This window comes from Saimiri boliviensis, chromosome 3, assembly GCF_048565385.1.
Source record: "Saimiri boliviensis isolate mSaiBol1 chromosome 3, mSaiBol1.pri, whole genome shotgun sequence".
Classification (NCBI taxonomy): Eukaryota; Metazoa; Chordata; class Mammalia; order Primates; family Cebidae; genus Saimiri; species Saimiri boliviensis.
Genome location: NC_133451.1, coordinates 76,643,561 through 76,665,751, shown reverse-complemented (window position 1 = coordinate 76,665,751; position 22,191 = coordinate 76,643,561). Strand labels below are relative to the sequence as shown.

The 22,191-nt window shown below is 36.4% G+C and overlaps 1 protein-coding gene across 11 annotated transcripts in view; it reads left to right on the top strand.

Moving 5' to 3' along the window:
- The window catches only part of HELQ (helicase, POLQ like), a 51,380-nt gene that overhangs the window by 8,443 nt on the left and 20,746 nt on the right, over window positions 1–22,191 (top strand). For 8 of the 11 annotated variants that reach the window (XR_012516871.1, XM_074396380.1, XM_074396381.1 and 5 more), the window contains 10 exons: window positions 1,757–1,957; window positions 2,704–2,776; window positions 6,158–6,255; window positions 8,691–8,789; window positions 10,130–10,275; window positions 12,767–13,006; window positions 17,031–17,172; window positions 17,542–17,646; window positions 19,269–19,491; window positions 21,267–21,424. Coding sequence is in view for 10 of the 11 variants with exons in the window: in XM_074396380.1 (XP_074252481.1) it covers window positions 1,757–1,957; window positions 2,704–2,776; window positions 6,158–6,255; window positions 8,691–8,789; window positions 10,130–10,275; window positions 12,767–13,006; window positions 17,031–17,172; window positions 17,542–17,646; window positions 19,269–19,491; window positions 21,267–21,424 (1,485 nt within the window). In the remaining variant the exon portion in view is untranslated. Of the gene's footprint in view, window positions 1–1,756; window positions 1,958–2,703; window positions 2,777–6,157; window positions 6,269–8,690; window positions 8,790–10,129; window positions 10,276–12,766; window positions 13,007–17,030; window positions 17,173–17,541; window positions 17,647–19,268; window positions 19,492–21,266; window positions 21,425–22,191 lie in introns of all 11 variants that reach the window. The other 3 variants (XM_010334756.3, XM_010334754.3, XM_010334751.2) reach the window with 3 other exon arrangements.

The window sequence follows — 22,191 nt, the reverse complement described above, 5'->3', positions numbered from 1 at the left end:
CATGCTGGTCTCAAACTCCTGATCTCCAGTGATCCGCCTGCCTCAGCCTCCCAAAGAGCTAGGATTACAGGCATGAGTCACTGTGCCTAGTGAGAAGTGCCTCTTGATGGAGAATTAATATTTTTAGAATGTATAAAAGCAGTGGCCGGGCGCAGAGGCTCAAGCCTGTAATCCCAGCACTTTGGGAGGCTGAGGCGTGTGGATCACGAGGTCGAGAGATCCAGACCATCCTGGTCAACATGGTGAAACCCCGTCTCTACTAAAAATACAAAAAATTAGCTGGGCATGGTGGCTCGTGCCTGTAATCCCAGCTACTCAGGAGGCTGAGGCAGGAGAATTGCCTGAACCCAAGAGGCGGAGGTTGTGGTGAGCCGAGATCGCGCCATTGCACTCCAGCCTGGGTAACAAGAGCGAAACTCCGTCTCAAAAAAAAAAAAATGTATAAAAGCAGTGTACAGTACCTAAAATCTCTTCAAATACTAACTACCTGTTGTTGAAAGTTTTATTTTTTTCTAAACTGGCAGATTAAATGTCATCTTAAATATTCTGTTACTGTTTACCCTCCTTTTTCTTTTTTGAGATGGAGTCTTACTCTGTCACCCAGGCTGGAGTGCAGTGGTACAATCTCTGCTCACTGCAACTTCTGCCTGCTGGGTTCAAGTGATTCTCCTGCCTCGGCGTCCCGAGTAGCTGGGATTACAGGTGTGTGCCACCATGCCCATCTAATTTTTGTATTTTCAGTAGAGATGGGGTTTCATCATGTTGACCAGGCTGGTCTCGAACTTCTGACCTCAAGTGATCTTCCCACGTCGACCTTCCAAAATGCTGGGATTACAGGCATGAGCCACTGAGCCTGGCCTATTATTAAAATTAGATTTATTCTGATGCTTTTTTTTTTTTTCAGAGTCTTGCTCTGTCGCCCGGGCTGGAGTGCAGTGACGTGATCTCAGCTCACTGCAACCTCCACTTCCCAGGCTCAAGCGATTCTTGTGCCCCACCTTCCCACCCAGCAGCCAGAATCACAGGCACATACTACCACACCCAGCTAATTTTTGTATTTTTAGTAAAGATGTGGTTTCGCCATGTTGACCAAGTTGATCTCAAACACCTGACCTCAAGTGATCCACCCACCTCAGCCTCCTAAAATGCTGAGATTACAGACGTGAGCCACCATGCCCTGATGCTTTTTGACATCAAACATTGAAATTTATTTTCACATGTATTTTAAAAGTTGCATTTATTTTGCAAAGATCAAGACATTATGGCATTTCTTATGTATTTCAAAGTATGTCTTACCTGTGACCTTGTTCCTGTTGATGGGTATTAAATGCTATAGCTTTTTAAACTCTTAATAATTAGAGGATTTTTTAATCTGTGTTTTTCGTTTGTGTGTGTGTGTGTGTGTGTGTGTGTGTGTGTATGTGTATATTTATTTATTTATTTTTGAGTCAAGATCTTGCTCTGTCACCCAGGCTAGAGTGCAGTGGCATGACCAAGGCTTACTACAGCCACAACTCCCTGGGCTCAACTAGTCCTTCCATCTCAGCTTCCCAAGTAGCTGGGACCACAGGCAAGCACCACCACTGCCAGCTATTTTTTTATTTTTTATAGAGATGAGGTCTCACTACGTTGCCCAGACTGGTCTCAACCTCCTGGGCTCAAATGATCTTCCTGTCTCAGCCTCCCAAGGTGCTAGGATTACAGGCATGAGCCACAGTGCCTTGCTTGTTTTTCTTTATTTTAACTAATATTCTAGATTTCAGGTTTGTCAAGTTTTGGTATAGAACTCGGTTTCTTTGTTGAAGAATATGCTGGAAGCAAAGGAAGATTTCCTCCAACTAAAAGAAGGGAAAAGAAATCTCTATATATTGCCACTATTGAAAAAGGACATAGCTTGGTGAACTCCCTGATTGAAACTGGAAGAATTGACAGTCTGGGTCTGGTTGTTGTAGATGAGGTTGGTTAATACTTTTGTAATTTGTCAACATTTTTATTATACTAAATATTTGTTATTCTGGATATTGTGTAGATCTGCTTAGGACCTTAGTACCTCTATAAAAATAAATTTGTTTTAACATATAGACAATATAGGTGAAGACAGTCCATGCTTGATAATCTTAAATTTGGTTTTGTGTCAAGTGTTTCTTGAAGTCTGAATACGTATATGTGTAGTGTACAATTTTATAGGCCGGGCACGGTGGCTCACGCCTGTAATCCTAGCACTTTGGGAGACTGAGGCAGGTGGATCACTTGAGGTCAGGAGTTTAAGACCTTGGCCAATGTGGTGAAACCCTGTCTCTACTAAAAATGTAAAAATCAGCTGGGCATGGTGGCAGGCACCTGAAATCCCAGCTACGCAGGAGACTGAGGCAGGAGAATCACTTTAACCTGGAAGTTGGAGGTTGCAGTAAGCTGAGGTTGTGCCACTGCACTCTAGCCTGGAGGACAAGAGCCAAAATCAGCTTCAAAAAAAAAAGGAAATTATAATAGTACTTATTAATCCCAGATTTATCAAGATTTTGCACCAAAAGCTCATTAATCTAAATACCAGCGAAATAATATACATGTACTATAGTTATTATATTCAAAATACTTACAAGTTGTAAGAACTCTTTACAAATTTCATATGAATATATGTATGTTTTATATGAGTATTATATGAAGATTTACTTCTCTTCCCTTTTTTAAAAAAAAATCTCAAAGTTGCACATGATTGGTGAAGGAAGCCGTGGAGCTATACTGGAAATGACCCTAGCAAAAATCCTGTACACTAGCAGTAAGTATTTTTTAAATGAGGTCATGAATTGATTTATAACCAAGAAACTTACAAAAGACTTAATTCTTTCACTAGCTACATTATATAACCTAAAGCAAGATACTTAACGCTTTTTGCATTTGTTTTAATATTTCTAATGTGTAGAATTTTGAAAGTAAATGAAATTGGTATTTGAAGAAGTCCTCTGTTATTATCACCCTCTTCCTCTATGTTTCTTTATCTGTAAAACTAGGATAATAATGGTACTAGCCTGATAAGATTGTTGTAAGGATTATGTGAGTTAATGCATGTATTGCATTCAGCAGTGCTTAGCACACTGCATTCAGTGAGGGTTTGCTGCTGCTACTGCAGCCATTCTCATCATCACCATAATAATACCACTAAAGCAATACATTTTAATAGTCACTTTAAGGAGCTATTTTGCAACATCAGATAGCCTTTAAAGTATATGAAAAATTTATTCCAAATGTCATAACTTACTATTTATTGATACGCTATTGCAATATTTACCTTATATACGGAAAAATATAACGGTAAAAATCTTAAAATGTATTTTAAAAATTTCAACAGCAATAATATTTAAGCAGGTTATATAGCATTTTATAATTGTTCATTCAAAAAAATACTGAGCACCTACTGCGTGCTAGGCAGTATTTTTAAGTACTAGGGTTATAACAGTGAATAAAACAGTTCCTGCTTTCATCAAGCCTGTTTTTTAGTGAAAGTAAACAGTCAATGAGCAGATAAGAAATCAAATGGTATGTCAAATGGTGATAAATTCAATGGAACTTAAAGTGGGAAAGAGAGGAAAATAATCACCTGCTTATGGAATCCAGTGTGCACTAACTGCCCTTATCTTGATTTTTCTTCATTCAACTACTTATCATTGTTTTTTGCTTTGGGTGATGGAGCATTATTCTCTCTTGGCTTTCCTACTGTCTCTCTGTAGAGGTATCATGTCTCAGCATTGAGAGATGGCATAGCATAACAGCTGAGAACAGACTCTGGAGCTAGTCAAACCCTGGCTCACTTTTACTAAGTACATAACGCTACGCAATTTATATAAACTATGGCTCTGTTTTCTTAGGCATCAGTGAGTGATGGTAACAGAAGTTTTCTTGCTGAATTGCTGCAGAGATGGTATAAATTAATCTTTGTAGAGCATCTGACATAGTACCTATCACATAATGGACCTGTGTTTGCTATTCTATAATTATTGTCTTTCTGTCATCAGTGACTTATATTCATATCTAGTTCATAGGCATTTGAATAAAATCTCTTTAGTTTTTCCTTCTCGTTTTCCTCTGTGACATCTCTTTCTAAGCTTGTTTATTATGAATGTAGGTGTCACTATAGATTCATGTTAGGCTCTCCCTTGTTTGCTACAGTTTCGCTAATTCTCATGCATACTCATGACTTCAGGTACTTCCTGTGTGCTGCTGGCTTTAAATCTGAATTTCCAGCTTGCATCTCTCTCCTGAGTAATATCTTTTTTTTTTTTAAGGTTTTTCTCCTACCCCACCCCTCTCCTGAGTAATATCATCTGCCAACTGGGCATCCCTATTTGAATATTCTTTGAACAGCTAAACCTAACTAAGGCTTAGTCTAAGCCTAACTCATTTCCTTCAAAGCCATTCTTCAGTCTGAATTCTTAGCCACCACTCTCCAGCCAGCCAAGCCAGGATCCTACATATTCTATCAGCATCCTAATTCTATCTGATTTACCTCATTAATATATTTTTACTTCTCTCCCTCCTATCCCTCATTACCACTAAGTCCTTAGTTCAGTACCTCATCCTTTCTACCTGGATTGCCCCAGATACCACCAAGTTCTTCTGTCTGCCTTTAGTCTAGATCACTGCCCTTCATCCACCACATCCATCTTTCTTCAGTGCAAATAGAATGATCTTCCCAAATGCAAATTCTATTAGTTTATTTTCTTGTTTACTAGTCTATAATAGCTTCCCTTTGCTTTCTGCATAAATGCCTAATTTCTTAGCACAGCCTTTCTTGATTTGACCCCACACCCACCCCTTCAGCTTCATAGTCTATCCTTACGGAATGGGAAGGATACTCCTACATATTCCTCTTTCAGTCAGCTTCTTGAATGATCATTTCAAGACGTAGGAGCAATGAAGAAGCATTTGCAAAGAAACCCTGTTTGGGTTTTCATTTAATAGCTAAGTCTATAGAAAGCAGCCATTTTGTATTGCCCAAGATGTCATATGGCTTCATAAGTTTCACTCCACCTTTATTTTAAAAAAACAAAACAAACAAAAAAACAAAAACACTGTAGCCCTGGCTGCTCGGGAGCCTGGGGGCAGAAGAGTTGCTTGAACCCAGGAGGTGGAGGTTGCAATGAGCTGAGATCGTGCCACTGCACTTCAGCCTGGGCAACAGAGCAAGACTCTGTCTCAATCAGTCAATCAAATAAAAAGCTTGATAGCAAGATCTCATAAAGGACTTTTCATGTGGCAAGAGTTTGAGACTCATTTAGCACTCTATCCTACTAATTCTACATCTGTCTATAGCCATACCTGTGGAACATATCATAGCTCTTCATAAAAAGGATCCAGATAGACAGTTATAAGCAAATTTATACTCATTATTGTTGTTTAGAAGCCTTAGTATCCTACTTTATGCCAAGTTTAAAACTCTATAAACTTCTAAGTTGTGTCGCCCAAGGTGCAGTGCAGTGACACGATCATGGCTCACTGCAGCCTTGACCTCCTGGGCTCAAAAGATACTCCCACTTTAGCCTCCTAAGTAGCTGGGACTACAGGCATGCACTGCCATGCCCAGGTAATTAAATTTTTTTGTAGCGATGAGGTCTTGCTATGTTGCCCAGGCTGGTCTTGAACTCCTGGCCTCAAGCAATCTTCCCACCACCTCACCTCCCAAAGTGTTGGCATTACAGTTGTAAGCCAGGCACTCAGCTATTTGTATTTTTCTTTCTTTTTTTTGAAATGGAGTCTCACACTGTCGCTCAGGCTGGAGTGCAGAGGCATGATCTCGGCTTGCTGCAACCTCCACTTCCCAGGTTCAAGCGATTCTCCTGCCTCAGCCTCCTGAGTAGCTGGGATTACAGGAGCCCACCACCATGCCCAGCTAAATTTTTTTTGTATTTTTAGAAGAAATGGGGTTTCACTATTTTGGCCAGGCTGGTCTCCAACTTCTGACCTCGTGATCCACCCACCTCAGCCTCCCAAAGTATTGGGATTACAGGCCGTGCCTAGCCTATTTGTATTTCTCTTACTTACCTCTCCCACCCCTTTCCCAAATCATTCAGGAAGAATTCAGAGCACAAACAATTTGCTAAAATTACTTTATGATGTATTAAATATTTTCCTTAACACTTTTTTTTTGTTGTTTGTTTTTTAGAAACCACTCAAATTATTGGTATGAGTGCGACATTAAACAATGTTGAAGACCTACAAAAATTTCTTCAAGCAGAATATTATACCAGTCAATTTAGACCAGTATGTACCTAAGGTTTGCACTGTATTGATTTGTTTTGTGTTCATCTTACTTAGAAATAAAAGTAGTAAACATAACATTTAAAGAATTCTACAGAGTAGTGAAGGGGCACGTTTTACTTACCATGACTATATGCTAATAAGACGTTGTGTATGAGAATTTAAGAATTTGTGTATAGGTTAGGGATCTTGAGTTGGGTCACTAATGTATCTATAACCTGGCCCACAGGCCCTCAATGAACATTAATTAAATGAGTTTTCCCAGACCCGCATTTTATTTTTTCATTTCTTATTCTCTAAAGTAAATTTTTTTATTTGGTAAAAATTTAGTGAGACATGTTTTGAGTTATTGGCATGTTAAAAAACATATCTTAAAATTTAAACTATTTTAAAATATTTATATATTAGTAGTTATGATACTTTTTTAGTAAGTTAAGGCTTCATGTGGATTTACATGTAAAGTCCTCAATAGCAGCATTCCCCAAATGCTTGAAGAAAGTAAACAAATGTAATTTGTAGTTATTTGAAAATAGCTTATATCATATATATATTATTTGTGTGTAGTACTAGCGTGTATGTTTTGTGTCTGAATAGCTTTTCAGTTTCTAAATAGGCTTTCAGAAAATTATTTTTTTTAATTGCCAAGTTTTAATTTGAAATTTGATGTTTTAGCCAGGTGCAGTGGCTCACACCTGCAATGCCAACACTTTAGGAGACTGGGGCAGGAAGATTGCTTTGAGTCCAGGAGTTCATACCAGCCTAGGCAACAGGGCGAGACCCCAGTCCCTACAAAAAATTTAAAAATTAGCGAGATGGCCAGGTGCTGTGGCTCATGCCTGTAATCCCAGCACTTTGGGAGGCTGAGGCAGGCGGATCACGAGGTCAAGAGATACAGACCATCCTGGCCAACATGGTGAAACCTCGTCTCTACTAAAAAAAAAAAAAAAAAAAAAAAAAATTAGCTGGGAGTGGTGACCCATGCCTGTAGGCCCAGCTACTCAGGAGGCTGAGGCAAGAGAATCACCTGAACCCAGGAGGCAGAGGTTGCAGTAAGCCGAGATCGTGCCACTGCACTTCAATCTGATGATGGAGTGAGACTCCGTCTCAAAAAAAAAAAAAATTAGGGCATGGTAGTGCACACGTAGTCCCAGCTACTTGAGAGGGTGAGGTGGAAGGATCATTTGAACCCAGAAGGTAGAGGATACATTAAGCTGTGTTTGTGCCACTACACTCCAGCCTGGGCTACAGAGTGAGACCCTATCTCAAAAAAAAAAAAAAAAAGTTCATGTTTTTACGTTTGTACCAGATATGAACATTCTCAAGATTTTTTTTAACTTAATTGCCACATTAGACATTATTATTGTTATTTTAAAAATGCAATGAGCTGTGTTTACAAACTTTTTGTCTATAAATTCTGAAAAATAATGTGGCGGTATTTAGAATTAAAACTGATGAGTAATAAGACAGAAAGTTTTGACTGAACATGGTGGCTCATACCTGTAATCCTAGTGCCTTGAGAGGCTGTGGCGAGAGAATCACTTGAGCCCAGGAGTTCAAGACCAGCCTGAGCACCATAGAGGGACCCCAATCTCTATAAAAATTAGCCTGGCATGGTAGAGTGTGCCTGTCATCCCAGTTACTTGGGAGGCTGAGGTGGGAGGATAGCATGAGTCCTGGGGGCTGAGGCTGCAGTGGGCTATGATAAGGTCATTGCATTCCAACCTGGCTGATAGAGACCCAGTCTCAAAAAAAAGACAAAGTTTTAGATCTTGAGACATGGTAGATAATAGTTTAGTAAAAAATAAGAACACCACGACTCACGCTTTCTGTGACAAATACGGAAGTGTGTGGTTTCTTTTTGGATATGGTGTTTACCTAATTAAAAATATTTCTTCAAGGATATTGATCTCTATTTTGATTTAAAGGAGAAAAAAGACCAAAAAAGAAGAAGAAATGGTAAAGCAAGAACTTTTAAGTTGAAGCATGTTTTATATATCTTAGAAAAGCTAAAATCTTTTATAGCTGTCCTTTTTTAACCTATTTTTTTTTTTTTTTTGAGACGGCGTTTCGCTCTTGTTACCCAGGCTGGAGTGTAATGGCGCAATCTCGGCTAACGGCAACCTCCGCCTCCTGGGTTCAGGCAATTCTCCTGCCTCAGCCTCCTTAGAAGCTGGGATTACAGGCACGCGCCACCATGCCCAGCTAATTCTATATATATATATATATATATATTTTTAGTAGAGACAGGGTTTCACCATGTTGACCAGGATGGTCTCGATCTCTTGACCTCGTGATCCACCCGCCTCGGCCTCCCAAAGTGCTGGGATAACAGGCTTGAGCCACCGCGCCCGGCCCTTTTTTAACCTATTTTGTAACATTTAAAACTCTGGAAGAGGAATTTATATGTGGTATTAATTGCAAGTGTCCTTTAATTCAAGGTTGAATTAAAAGAATATCTGAAAATAAATGATACCATATATGAAATTGACAGCAAAGCTGAGAATGGCATCACTTTTTCACGTTTCCTTAATTATAAGGTAATGTTGATAACCTTTAAATTCTAGGTTGCCAGACTTTGTGTCTGGGGCACTGCTGAAGTTTCCAGTGGGTTCCATAGGACAGTTTAGATTTTTGAGAGAAACAGCTGATGCTTGACATTTGTTGGACAACATGCAGACTACCAGTTCAAGATAGTTCATTTCCAATTTCAACTTTAGATCACACCATATTCTTTTCTATGACATCATATCTTTGTGAAGTTGGGGTTTCTACAGTTGCTGTAAGCAAGTACCATGTGAAAATCAATCTGGAACAGAAGAGAACAGCTGTGTCCAGTCTTATTCCAGAGTTTTAAAGACAGTACCAAGTTGTACACACATCCCATTAGTGAGCCACTGTGGTTATTTCAGAATAAAATAAAAATTTTTTTTCATTCAACTAATGTGTATTATTTATTCTAACAGCTACTAAGTTGTGAGGAAGTACATATTAAGTTGTTTGGACCTCACTATTTAATTAACAAAACTGTTAAGTATTTCTTTTGGCACTGGATCTGTGAACCAGGACAATTTGGAAACCTCTCCTGTAAATGTTTATTCGTTTAACAACAACAAAAGAATAATTTATAGACCATCTAGATCAGATACTATATTAAAATGTTAATATCTACTATGTAAATTTTAGTGTTTTATAACTTATATGAAGGATATTAAAAAGGGGAAGAAGGGACTATACAATAGTTTTAGACTTCTATGAAGGTGTGTTATTCTGAAGTATGTTTTCGTTAGTTTTTAGTACAGTTGAAGAAACTGAGATTTTAAATAACTTTACATTTTTTCTTCATATTCTTTGTGTTCCTCGTGTCTGTTACTCCAAAAATTGTCATAATTCAGTAGTGTGATTGAATCTGTGTTTTTGAAAACTATTAATGGCTGTAAAGGGTATGTCTTATTCACATAGTCCTTTGGCTGTAAAGGGTATGTCTTATTCACATAGTCCTTTGACTATTACTAAGATCAACCTGTGTTTCCCTCTGTGGACCTTTTCGTTCTGCTACGGTGGAGATGGCATGTGGTGAGGCTATTAATAACATTAACTATTTTCACTTCTTTAATTTTCTTTAATTCACTTCTTTAATTCTGAGGTTTCTTCTTAGACTAACTAGACCTAAGAAAATCATAATAACCTAAAAGAAATGTGAGAGTGAACATTTTGACATTGAATATATATTTCATCTTTTATTTTAAGTGATCAGATTTATTAAATTGCAAGTTTAAAATTATAGATGGTTTATTTACCTTTCAAATCACACTGGTAAAAAATAGACAGGATTTCATGTTTACTAACCACGTTGTTCCTACATCTTGTTGTTTTGCAGTATTCTGATACCCTAAAAAAGATGGATCCCGATCACTTGGTAGCACTGGTGACAGAAGTTATTCCCAATTATTCCTGCTTAGTTTTTTGTCCTAGTAAGAAGAACTGTGAAAATGTAGCAGAAATGATATGTAAATTTTTAAGCAAGTATGTTAATCTTTTTTAAATATCCTGTTTTATTTTTATTATGAATTACAGACTGTGTATTATGTTTATTGAACAAGCACTAATTATGCCTTGCAAAATATTATATTGTTATAGTATACTAAAGGCCTTGACATTGAAGAAAGAAATTTTAATTGTGAAAATAAATGTTAAATGGCCAGAGAAACATACTGAGGTGGCTGGGCACCATGGATCATGCCTGTAATCCCAGCACTTTAGGAGGCCCAGGCAGGTGGATCACTTGAGGTCAGGAGTTTGAGACCAGCCTGGCCAACATGGAGAAACCCCGTCTCTACTAAAAATACAAAAAATTAGCTGGACGTGGTGGCTTATGCCTGTAATCCCAGCTTCTGGGGAGGCTGAGGCACGAGAATCACTTGAACCTGGAAGGCGGAGGTGCAGTGAGCTGATATCGCACCACAGCACTCCAGTTTGCACAATAGAGAGCAAGACTCCATCTCAAACAAAAAAAAAACTCTAAGGTTGCATGTAAGAGAATGTTAACTAATATAATGGCTTAGGTCAGTGATTCAAAACCTTGGCTACATAGTTAATCATCTTGGAGGCTTTTAAAAATTCCAAAGCCCAGGCTACATCTTAGATAAATCAGAATCTCTGGCAATGACTCCCAGATAACATTTTGTAAAGCTCCCCAGGCAAGTCCAACATATAGCCAAGGTCAGGAACCACTGGCTTAGATAGTCAGAGGACTAATCACTGTTACCACTGTGGAGATGAATTGTATCTTCCATCCCTTGTTTTTCTCCTTTTCCTTTTTTTTTTTTTTTTTTTTCCTGAGACAGTTTCTCACTCTGTCACCCATTCTGGAATGCAGTGGCACAAACACAGCTTACTGCAGCCTCAACCTCTTGGGCTCAAGTGATCCTCCCACCTCAGTCTCCTGAGTAGCTGGGACTACAGGCACACACCACCACTCCCAGCTAATTTTTTGTAATTTTGGTGGAGATGGCATTTTGCCATGTTGCCCAGGCTGATTTCGAACTCCTGAGCTCAAGTAGTCCACTCCCCATGGCCTCTCGAAGTGCTGTGATTACAGGCATGAGCCACTGTGCCTGACCTGCCTTTCTTGGTAAACTTCACACTTAAGTTGGGTGGAGATTTGGATGTAATTTCCTGAGAAAGAAATGTATTGGCTTGTAATTTTGTAGTATCATAATATTGGCTTTGTCATATTCAGAGAGATAAGGATGAAGTTACTTTAAGTACTAACAGTTCAGTTTTTTATCTACCTATTTGTCCCATGTGTGGTTTAATCATTTTCTGGGATTTCTTTCAACCCCTTAGCTAATGCTGTCTCACTATTCATACAGGTAGTCTATTAACCTAAATGATAATCTAGTCAACATCTACCTCCTCTTTCAATCCTACTGTCATTGATTGGTCTAAGAAGGACTTAAATTAATTAAACAGCAAAAGATAAAAATGTTTGGGATAAGATAAAGGAGTTGCTCATTTCGGTAACTTTTGCTCATTTCGGTCTGCTTTTACAATGATGATTTTGATTATAAAAACTTAAGAAAATTATCATTGAAAAAAATATTCTCATTGAATCACTTATCTTCTTAGAATAATTCAAGGTAATAAGATGGAGACACTGGCTAAGTGATGGAAATATTGTAGGATATGAATGAAGTTTCTGAAGTGCTAGTGTTTAGACAGTGTTTTACCATAGAAGTATGATTTAATAATATATATGTTTCCATTTTCAGAGAAGAAAATTTGTGTCTTAAAATAACTATCCCCTATAAAGATATCTGTTATAAAGAAAAAACAGTCATAGCATCTAGAGCAGAGATCTAAACCTGGTATCCATGGATTCAAAGGAAGTACAGGAATTAATATCAGGAAATCCATAAACCCTCTGAAATTATATGTAAAATATTGTATTTATGTAAATAGTTGTATTTTTCCTTATCTTTTTTTTTTTTTTTTAATTTTAGACAAGGCCTTGCTGTGTCACCCAGGCTGGTAGATTTATAGCTCATTGCAACCTTAAACTCCTGGGTTCAAGCGATCATCCCACCTCATCCTCCCCCATAGGCTGGGACTACAGGTGCATGCACCACTGTGCCCGGCTAAGTTTTTGTTATTTTTTGTAGAGAGGTGGTCTCACTTCATTGCCCAGGCTGATCTCAAACACCTGGGCTCAAGCGAATCCTTCTGCCTCAACCTTCCAAAGTGCTGGGGTTACAGACATGAGCCATTGCACCCCACCTTTCCTTAGTTTTGATAAAATTTTCACAGGGTTCTGTAATTCACAAAGAGATTGAGAGACTGCCTAATAGTTAATGAAGTCAGAATCAAAATTCTGAGAATAGTTAATGTACTTAACTCAGTGAAAATAGTACATTAAATAAAGAATGTTTACATTAGCATCTACTAAAATGAAAATGGTAGGAATTTTGGCACTAGAAGATCAAGGGTTTATATTTCTAACAGATCTTTTTCATAGGGAATATCTGAAACACAAGGAGAAAGAAAAATGTGAGGTGATTAACAACCTGAAGAATATTGGCAATGGCAACCTGTGTCCTGTCTTAAAGCGCACTATCCCATTTGGAGTTGCCTATCACCATAGTGGCTTAACAAGTGATGAAAGGAAGCTGTTAGAGGAGGCCTACTCCACAGGAGTGCTCTGTCTTTTTACCTGCACATCTACCCTAGCGGCAGGTGTCAACCTACCAGCTCGAAGGTAAGAGATAAGTGAATATTGACCAGGCTCAGAACTTTTCCATTCCTAGCTTACAAGGAGTTTTGTTGTTTATCAAAAATTTATCAAATGTTCTTTTAGCATATGCTGAGTTGATTGGTTGGTTCATTTTCTTTAATATTTAAATGAATATTTAATGAAATATGTAATAAAAAATAACATTCATAGATTTTTTGATATTAGAATTCCACCCTTTTATGCTCTTCATATCTGATTTTGATGTTACAGTTTATTATTTTGTTTGTGTAGAAGTAGTTGGCAAGTGTTTCACCTTTTGTGTAATCTGAAGAGTTTATTTAACCTAGAGATTTCCTTGAAATCTTGGAGAACTAATCCATAAGCCAATTTGAGTCCAATATATATTTTTTAAAGCAGATCTTTGGTTACCTTTTTAGTATTACCAAATATGTGGGCCTAACTAATTGACTTCTGTCCTTTATAATCTATGACCATGGGGTATCTTGCTAATAAATTATCAATTTTTATAAATTTTCCATGAGTGTTAAAAAATATGTATTTTCGGTTGAATATACAGTTTTATACCTCTCAGTGAGATCACAGTTGTTCATTGTGTTATCAGCTTCCCTATTTTCTTACTATATTTGATTCCTTTGTCAATTTCAGAGAAATATGTTAGTCTCGTACTTTAATTATGTAGTTATCAGTTTCTCCTTTTTGCAGTTCCAGAAGTTATTACTTTTTATATTTCAAAACTATTTAGATATACAAAGGTTTACTTCAAATATCTTATTGCTGAATTATACCTTTTATCACTTCCACAAGTACTTGTTTTGCTCATACAATAATTCTGCTTTGAATACCAGGATTCTTTTTTTTTTTTTTTTTTTTGGCATGTATGTACCTTTTTTCCTTCTTTCTTTTTCAATTTCTGTATCTGATTAAGTTTTCCATTTTTCAGACAATTGAAGAAAAAAATGAAAGTTAGATATCCTATTTCTGTTATTCCAGTGGTTACTCTTAAAATTTTAAGTTGTAATCAGTTTTTATTACTTTAGAATTATTCAATATCTATCCCCTTCTGAACATAACAAGAGTCTTAGCATGTCCTTAGTATGTTCTACTCTGCCCCATGAGTGTTTCAATTACCTAGAATTTTAGTGCCAGAGTTTAAATTTTTGTTTTATCTTACATAGTAATTATTTAAACTTACCTATAAATCATACTTGTTTATTGTTTACCATTGCCTCAAATATGCCACATCTTCCTTCTCTGATTTTTTTTTTTTTTTTTTTTTTTTTTGGTGCCTTCCTTGAGTAATTCTTTTTAGAATACTGCTTTAGGGGTAAAAAATTTTGACTCTTTGCATAGTTGAAGATATCTGTATTTCGGCCTCACACTTTAATACTTCACTAGCAAAAGAATTCTAGATTCTGTATTTTTTTCTTTAGGGACTTTGTAAATATCGTTTCATATTTTCTAGAGGTCAGCATTGCTCATTTTTTTCTCTCTGCATGGATTTTTATTTTCCAGAAGCTTTTAGACTTTTCTCTTTAACCTTCCAGTTTCATCGTGGTGTATAATAATAGTTGTAGTTACCACATTCCTCTCCCATTCATGTAGTAACAACTTTACACACATTGATTTAATAGAGCTTCACAACAACTCTGTGAGGAAGGTCATATTGTATTACATACCTATCATAGAAGGGGAAACTGAGGCACTGACTAATTAAATAACTTTCCCAACTTTATACCCAAAGTGAGTTTTAAAGCCAACGTTTGAACCCAGGAAGATTGATTTTATAATCCCAACATTACTACTTTTCATTCATAGGTCTTAGCACTTGGATGGATGTTTTTAATCTAAGCTTTATGCCTTTCTTTTTTGAGTAAGTTTTTTCTGTTATTTCTTTATTTTTTCTTCCCATTATCTCTGTTCCTTGCTTTTATAATTTCACTTAGACAGGGTTGAGGCCTCTTAGATTCACCTTTCATATCTCTTTTATTACATATTTTCAAAACGTGTAAGAATGTAAGCACACAACTTGTGCTACGTGATTTTTTTAACTTTCCCTTCCATATTAAAAAATCAGTTTTTTGTAATCATAGCACTTTAGGAGGCAAAGGTGGGAGAATTGCTTGAGCCCAGGAGTTTGAGACCAGCTTGGATGACATAGCAAGACCTCATCTCTATTGAAAAATCAAAAAAGTTAGCTGGGCATGGTGGCATACACTTGTGATCCCAGCTGCTCGGGAGGCTGAGGTGGGAAGATTGCTTGAGCCCAGGAGATCGAGGCTGCAGTGAACTATGATTGTACCACTGCACTCCAGCCTGGGAGACAACGAGACCCTGCCTTAAAAAAGTATAAGTTTTTAATGGTATCCATTAACTATTCTCATTCATTATTCAGTTCTTCAATTGAATTTTTTTTTTTTTTTTAAGATGGGGTTTCACCATCTTGGCCAGGCTGGTCTTGAACTCCTGACCTCAGGTGATCTGCCCACCTTGGCCTCCCAAAGTTCTGGGATTACAGGTGTCAGCCACCATACCCAGCCAGATTTTTTTTTTTTTTGAGACAGAGTCCTGCTCTGTTGCCCAGTGCCCAGGCTGGAGTGCAGTGGCATGGTCTCGGCTCACCGCAGCCTCCGGCTGCTGGGTTCAAGTGATTCTCCTGCCTCAGCCTCCTAGGTAGCTGGGATTACAGGTGCCCACCACCACACCTGGCTAATTTTTGTATTTTTAGTAGAGATGGGGTTTCTCTGTGTTGGCCAGACTGGTATTGAACTCCTGACCTCAGGTGATCCACCCACCTCGGCCTCCCAAACTGCTAGATTTACAGGTGTGAGCCACCACATCCTTCAATTGAATTTTTTAATAAATTTAATTATTTTTATTTCTAAGAACTCTCTTTTGTTGTTCTTTCCTTATAATAGTCTACTCTTATATTGTGGATATAATACTCTGCAATTTTCTGTGAATGCTAATTAGGATTTTTTAAAGTTCTCCTCTGTTCCCTGTACTATCTGCTTTTTGTGGTCATTTATTCTGTATATTCATGTTAGGTTTCTTTTATGTTATTAGTTTTCTTCAAGTATTTGGTAATCTTTGCTGCATATTGAAATTTATAAATAAAGAGGAAGCTGATTAATATAGGTAAACAATAGATTTTTTCTTTCCTTTGGATAGGAAAGCTGACTATAGACTTCTGTATATATGAAGATGATTGAAATTGCTTTTTTAAAAAAAAGATGGGGTTTCAATCTGTTGCCCAGGCTGGAGCACAGTGACGTAATCATGACTCACTGCAGCCTCAACCTCCTGGACTCAAGTGATTCTCCCACTTCAGCCTCGCAAGTGCTGGGACTACAGGGGCATACCATCATGCCCAGCCAAGTTTTTGTTTGTTTGTTTGTTTTTGTAGAGACTGCATCTCACTATATTGCCCAAGCTGGTCTCAAACTCCGGGACCCAAGCAAACCTCCTACATGAGCCTCCCAAAGTGCTGGGATTACAGGCTTGGGTCACTGAGCCTGGCTGAAATCACTATTTCTGTAGGTCAAAAACAGTTGAAGTCTGCAACTTTATACAGTTCAAAATAATGTAAATTCATAAATAGATATGTATATGTTAGTGATGTATGGTCACATTTTTTGTTTAAGGGGTATAAAGTCAAAACACTTTGGAGACTGCTGCTATAGATTGATCATAGGCGTTGCAGCTAGGCAGACTTGAGTTCAAATGATAGCTCTGGTAATGACTGATTTTTTAGTTTAGGGTAAATCACTTAACTGAGTTGTAATTAATTCCTTTATAAAAATGAAATGAAATAAAAAAGTGTATCATTACTAGGAGTTTTATAAGAATTATAGATAACATATGCAAAAAACTAAGAAATCATAGATTCTTGGTAAATACTAGTTATCCATTATTTTGTGGTAATATGTCATTAAATTTAATATCACAAATATATAATGAAATTAAGGATTTTTAAAATTGGCACTGTTTCCTGTAGAGTGTCATTCTTAATTATTTATTAATTCCATAGAGTTATTTTACGAGCTCCCTATGTTGCTATGGAATTTTTAAAGAGGAATCAATATAAACAGATGATTGGCAGAGCTGGTCGTGCTGGAATAGATACTATTGGGGAGAGTATCCTCATATTGCAAGAAAAAGACAAACAACAGGTAATAATTTGGTTGGTTGGTTGATTTTTGTCTTTTTCTTGGTTTGGTCTAGCCCTTTTATGAAATCATCTTTTAAAATTAATTATTAATTTCCTTTAAATGATGCTTTCTTTTCTCTGTGATTAAGAATTAGAAAGAGTGGTTTGAAAATGTATATATTTCAGAGCATGAAAAAATATTTTTCCTATTTGTCTTTCTTCCATTTTTATGATATCAAATGTTAAATTTGTATTCATCTTTATTATTTTATTTATTCATTTTTTATCTCCTTCTAGCTCTACAAGATTTATGTGAAGTATAAACTATTTATATGAAATGCCATTTATTTTTAATAATAACACAAACACGGTATTGCTTTAACTTTTATAGGTACTGGAGTTAATAACTAGACCTTTGGAAAACTGTTACAGCCATCTTGTTCAGGAGTTCACCAAGGGAATCCAAACATTATTTCTCTCTTTGATTGGTTTGAAGGTATTTTTTTTAAATTCTTTATCTTATTACTGTTATCTGAGATAATACAGGTTAAAAAGTTATGCAATAACTTTATATATGCAACTGTAGATTTTATACTGTTTTTTATTTAATTGTTTTTCTTTTGTTTTTCTCTTATATTTTGTTTTCTCATCCACTTCAGTGATTAAAGTAAATAATTTTTAAACGATCATGGAATTGTCAGGCACAGTGGCTCACACCTGTAATCTCACCACTTTGGGAGACTGAGGCAAGAGAATCGTTTGAGCCCAGGAGTTCAAGACCAGCCTGGGCAACATAGCAAGACCCCATCTCAAAAAAAAAAAATCACTGAATCTTTGCTAAGATTACAGACATGAGCCACTGCACCTGGCCTGATTTTGTTGTTTGTTTTTCCTTTAATCTGGGACATGGTGATGAAATTAACTTTGGAATTCAGCATGGGTGAACTTGCAAGTTGGGACATCCATGGAGAATCTGGCTTTGAGAAGCCAGAAACAGAGGCTGGCCCAGTGGGTTTCAATTACTATGTCAAAAACTTTTTCAGGGAGGGATAGAAAGATGACATAATGGTAGATAGAGGGATCACATAAAGGTTCCCCTGCCCCCCTGCACTCTCCCACTCCCAGTGTTAACTCTAATCATTTAGGTAGGAAACAGTACAAAAAACAAGTACATTAATCCAAAAACCAAGTATCAGTTCTTAAATATCTTAAAAGTGTAATTTTAGCTTAATTGAATACTATATTAAGAATGATTTTATTAAAGTGGGAAGAAGCAATAGAAAATATGCCCCATAATATTTTTCTTGCCCCTTATATCAGTTTAATATGAAATAATGACTTAAATTTCCAGTTTAAATAGCATCAGAATTATGAGAGAGAAATATACTTATTGATTGACTATATTTTAGTATACATGCTGATTTCGTTGAAATTGGCTAATAAAAATTACTCTAATTTAGAGTCAACTCTACATCTGAATGCTAAATGGGAGGGTTAAGTATTATGATTGCCATTGTAGGTTATAAATAGTGAATAACAGGAAAAGAAAAAGGCAGTGAAAGAACAAGAAATGGAGATAGGAATGAGAGAGTGAAAAATAGGTAGAGATCAACTATTTTTGGTAACATTTTAGGTGAAGTATTGTCTGACCTTGTTTTAGTGGAAACTGTTGTATATTTGCCATCTTTTTTTTTTTTTTTTTTTTTTTTGTAACTAGAGCTAAAGGATGCTTTCACAGGTGGGTGGAAAGCAATGCAGGTAAGATTGATAAAGGAGGCTGAGTGAGAATTAGTGAACATTGGTTGGGGAGTAAATAGACAGTTTTGGAGATACTGTAAAAAATTATTTAAAGGCCTATTCAAAGGAGTTTTGGAATGAAAAATGTGTACATGTTTTCATAAAAAGTATGAATATAATAACTATCATCCCCCTACATTTTTGTTGTTAATTTTAAATTGTCACTATAAATTTATATATACAACTGTGTAGATTTAATACTGATTTTTTTATTTAAATAGCTTTGAGGTATGGAAATGAGTTATCATCTTGATTAATGTGGATTCATGGTGATGCCTTGAATTAAGGAAAATGCTCCAATGATATCCTGAATTGTTTCAGATTGCAACAAATCTTGATGATATCTATCACTTCATGAATGGTACATTTTTTGGTGTTCAGCAAAATATTTTGTTGAAAGAAAAAAGTCTCTGGGAAATAACTGTTGAATCACTTAGATACCTGACAGAAAGAGGACTTGTACAAAAAGACACTATTTATAAGTCTGAAGAAGAGGTCCAACATAATTTTCATATTACAAAGTTGGGACGAGCTTCATTTAAGGGTAAGAGCTCACCTAAATCTTACTGATCACGGGAAACACATTGGGAAAAAATGAAAATTAAATTATACTTTCTTTAGGCTGGGCACGGTGGCTCATACCTGTAATCCCAGTACTCTGGGAGGCTGAGGCAGGTGGATCACCTGAGATCAGGAGTTTGCGACCAGCCTGGTCAATATAGTGAAACCCTGTCTCTACTAAAATATTTTAAAAAAATTAGCCAGGCATGGTGGTACATGCCTATAGTCCCAGCTACTTGGGAGGCTGAGGCACAGGAATTGTTTGAACTTGGGGGGTGGAGGTTGCAGTGAGCTGAGATCATACCATTGCATTCCAGCCTGGCCAATAGAGCAAGACTCCATCTCAAAAATAAATAAATAAATAAAAATTTAAAAAATTATACTTCAAGTTATATTTGTAATTTTATATTAATCATATTAATCTTATTTTATAAGCTGATAAACTCCGACTTTCAAAAGTTGAAAAATGTTTGAATTATAAGTAATTAAGGTACTGCAGAAGTGTATAGAGGATAAGGTAGGCATCCCTCCTTCATGCCTCCCTCCCCAGCAACCATACAAATCTTAATATTCTGCCAAGAATAACAATTTAGTGTATATCTTTCCAGACCTTTTCTGTACGTTTCATTTCAATGCATAATATGTATGTATGTACAGTATTGTTTTTTCTTTAAACAATCATTTATAGTATTCTGAAACTTTTTATAAATTTTTTTTTTTTTAATATAGAGGCAGAGTCTTGCTGTGTTTGCCAGGGTAGTCTCAAACTCCTTGCCTCATGCAATCCTCCTTCCTCTGCCTCCCAAAGTGCTGGGATTACAGGCATGAGACACCACACTGGGCCTGCAACTTGCTTTTTTTTTTTTTTTTTTTTTTTTGCTGACTATAATGTCTTAGAGATTGTTTCATGACAGTGAATAAAGTGTTGTGGGGTTTTTTTTTTTTGGTTGGTGTGTTTGTTTGCTTGTTTTTGACAGGGTCTTACTCTGTTGCCCAGGCTGAAGTGCAGTGGTGCAATCTCAGCTCACTGCAGCCTCCATCTCCTGGGCTCAAATGATTCTCCCACCTCAGCCTCATGAGTAGCTGGGACTACAGGTGTGTGCCACCATGCCTGGTTAATTTTTTTATTTTCAGTAGAGATGGGGGTTTCACTATGTTGCCCAGGGTGAGGCTCTTTTTTAATGAAAAATAATACATGTCTGTTGTTTAAAAAAAAAAAACCTAAGAACTCAAAATTATGTTAAGGAAAGTGCCATGCTCCTATCCCATTTCTACTCTCTCAGGAGCTACTACTACCAATGTGATATGTATTCTTCCAAATATTTTTATGTGTGTATTTATTTTTCAAATTGAATCATAATTTAAATATTCTTTTCCAAATTATATTTCTCACTTATATCATGAACATCTTAACAGAAGAGTTCCTTTAAATTGATCTCATTTTTCTTTACTACTGTTGTCATCTATAGTGTGGATGTACCATAATTTATTTAACCATTTGATGTTGATGGACATTTGCATTAGTTCTGATTTTTCTCTGTTATAAACAAGGCTACATGGACATCTCTCTGTATTTTGGTGTACAAATGGAAATATTTCTCTAGGTTAGATTCCCCAAAATAGTTGGATCAGCAGGTATGTACTTATTAAATGTTAACAAGCATTGCTATATTGAAGTAACATGTAAACAATATTTAAAACCATCTCTTTCCCTCTCTGGTAATTGTGAAAGGTTAAATATTTGTATCTTTCTTTTAGGAACTATAGATTTAGCTTATTGTGACATTCTCTACAGAGACTTGAAGAAAGGTCTTGAAGGACTTGTGCTGGAAAGCCTTCTTCATCTAATCTACCTAACAACCCCTTATGATCTGGTTTCACAGTGTAACCCTGATTGGATGATATACTTCAGGCAGGTGAGAATATAACATTTTTCAACTTAGGCTACTTATTAATTATTACATGCTGTTTTGTTTTGTTTTGTTCTGTTCTGTTTTGTTTGGTAGAGATAGGCTTTGCCATGTTACCCAGGCTGGTGTTCAACTCCTCGGCTCAAGCGATCCTCCCATGTTGGGCTCCCTAAGTGCTAGGATTACAGGTGTAAGCCACTGTGCCCAGCCTTTTATATGCTTTTTATAAAGTGATTATTCACTTTTTTCCCTATTAAAATATATTTGGAATTAGATATTTTTTCTTTCTGTTTTTAAAAATTGTAATCTGGCAACAGATTTTTGGTTTGTTTTACTTAAATGTTACTTTTCTGTTAAATATAAGCATATTTGTTATTGAAAAAATAAAGGTTGTCAAAAGAAAAAAGGATTACCCTTGGTCCTGTTTCCCCACAGAAAGTTACTGTTATGATCACTACCTTTTATAATGCCTAGAATGCAAAGAAAACAGTGAAAGCCATCTCTGATGATTGAGAGTTTAATTATATGAAAACTCAGTCAGAGCCAAGTATGATAATACATTAAACCCAATGATGTTAGTAACTGGAAAGGAATATTTATTTTACAACGTATCACAAAGTAGAACTGTCCATACTTATTATAAAGCCAAGGGTAGCATATAGTATATTATGATTTTACTGTGAACAGACTAGCTGTACAAATGTATATTAGGGCTGGGTGTGGTAGCTCACACCTGTAATCCCAGTACTTTGAGAGGCCAAAGCGGGAGGATC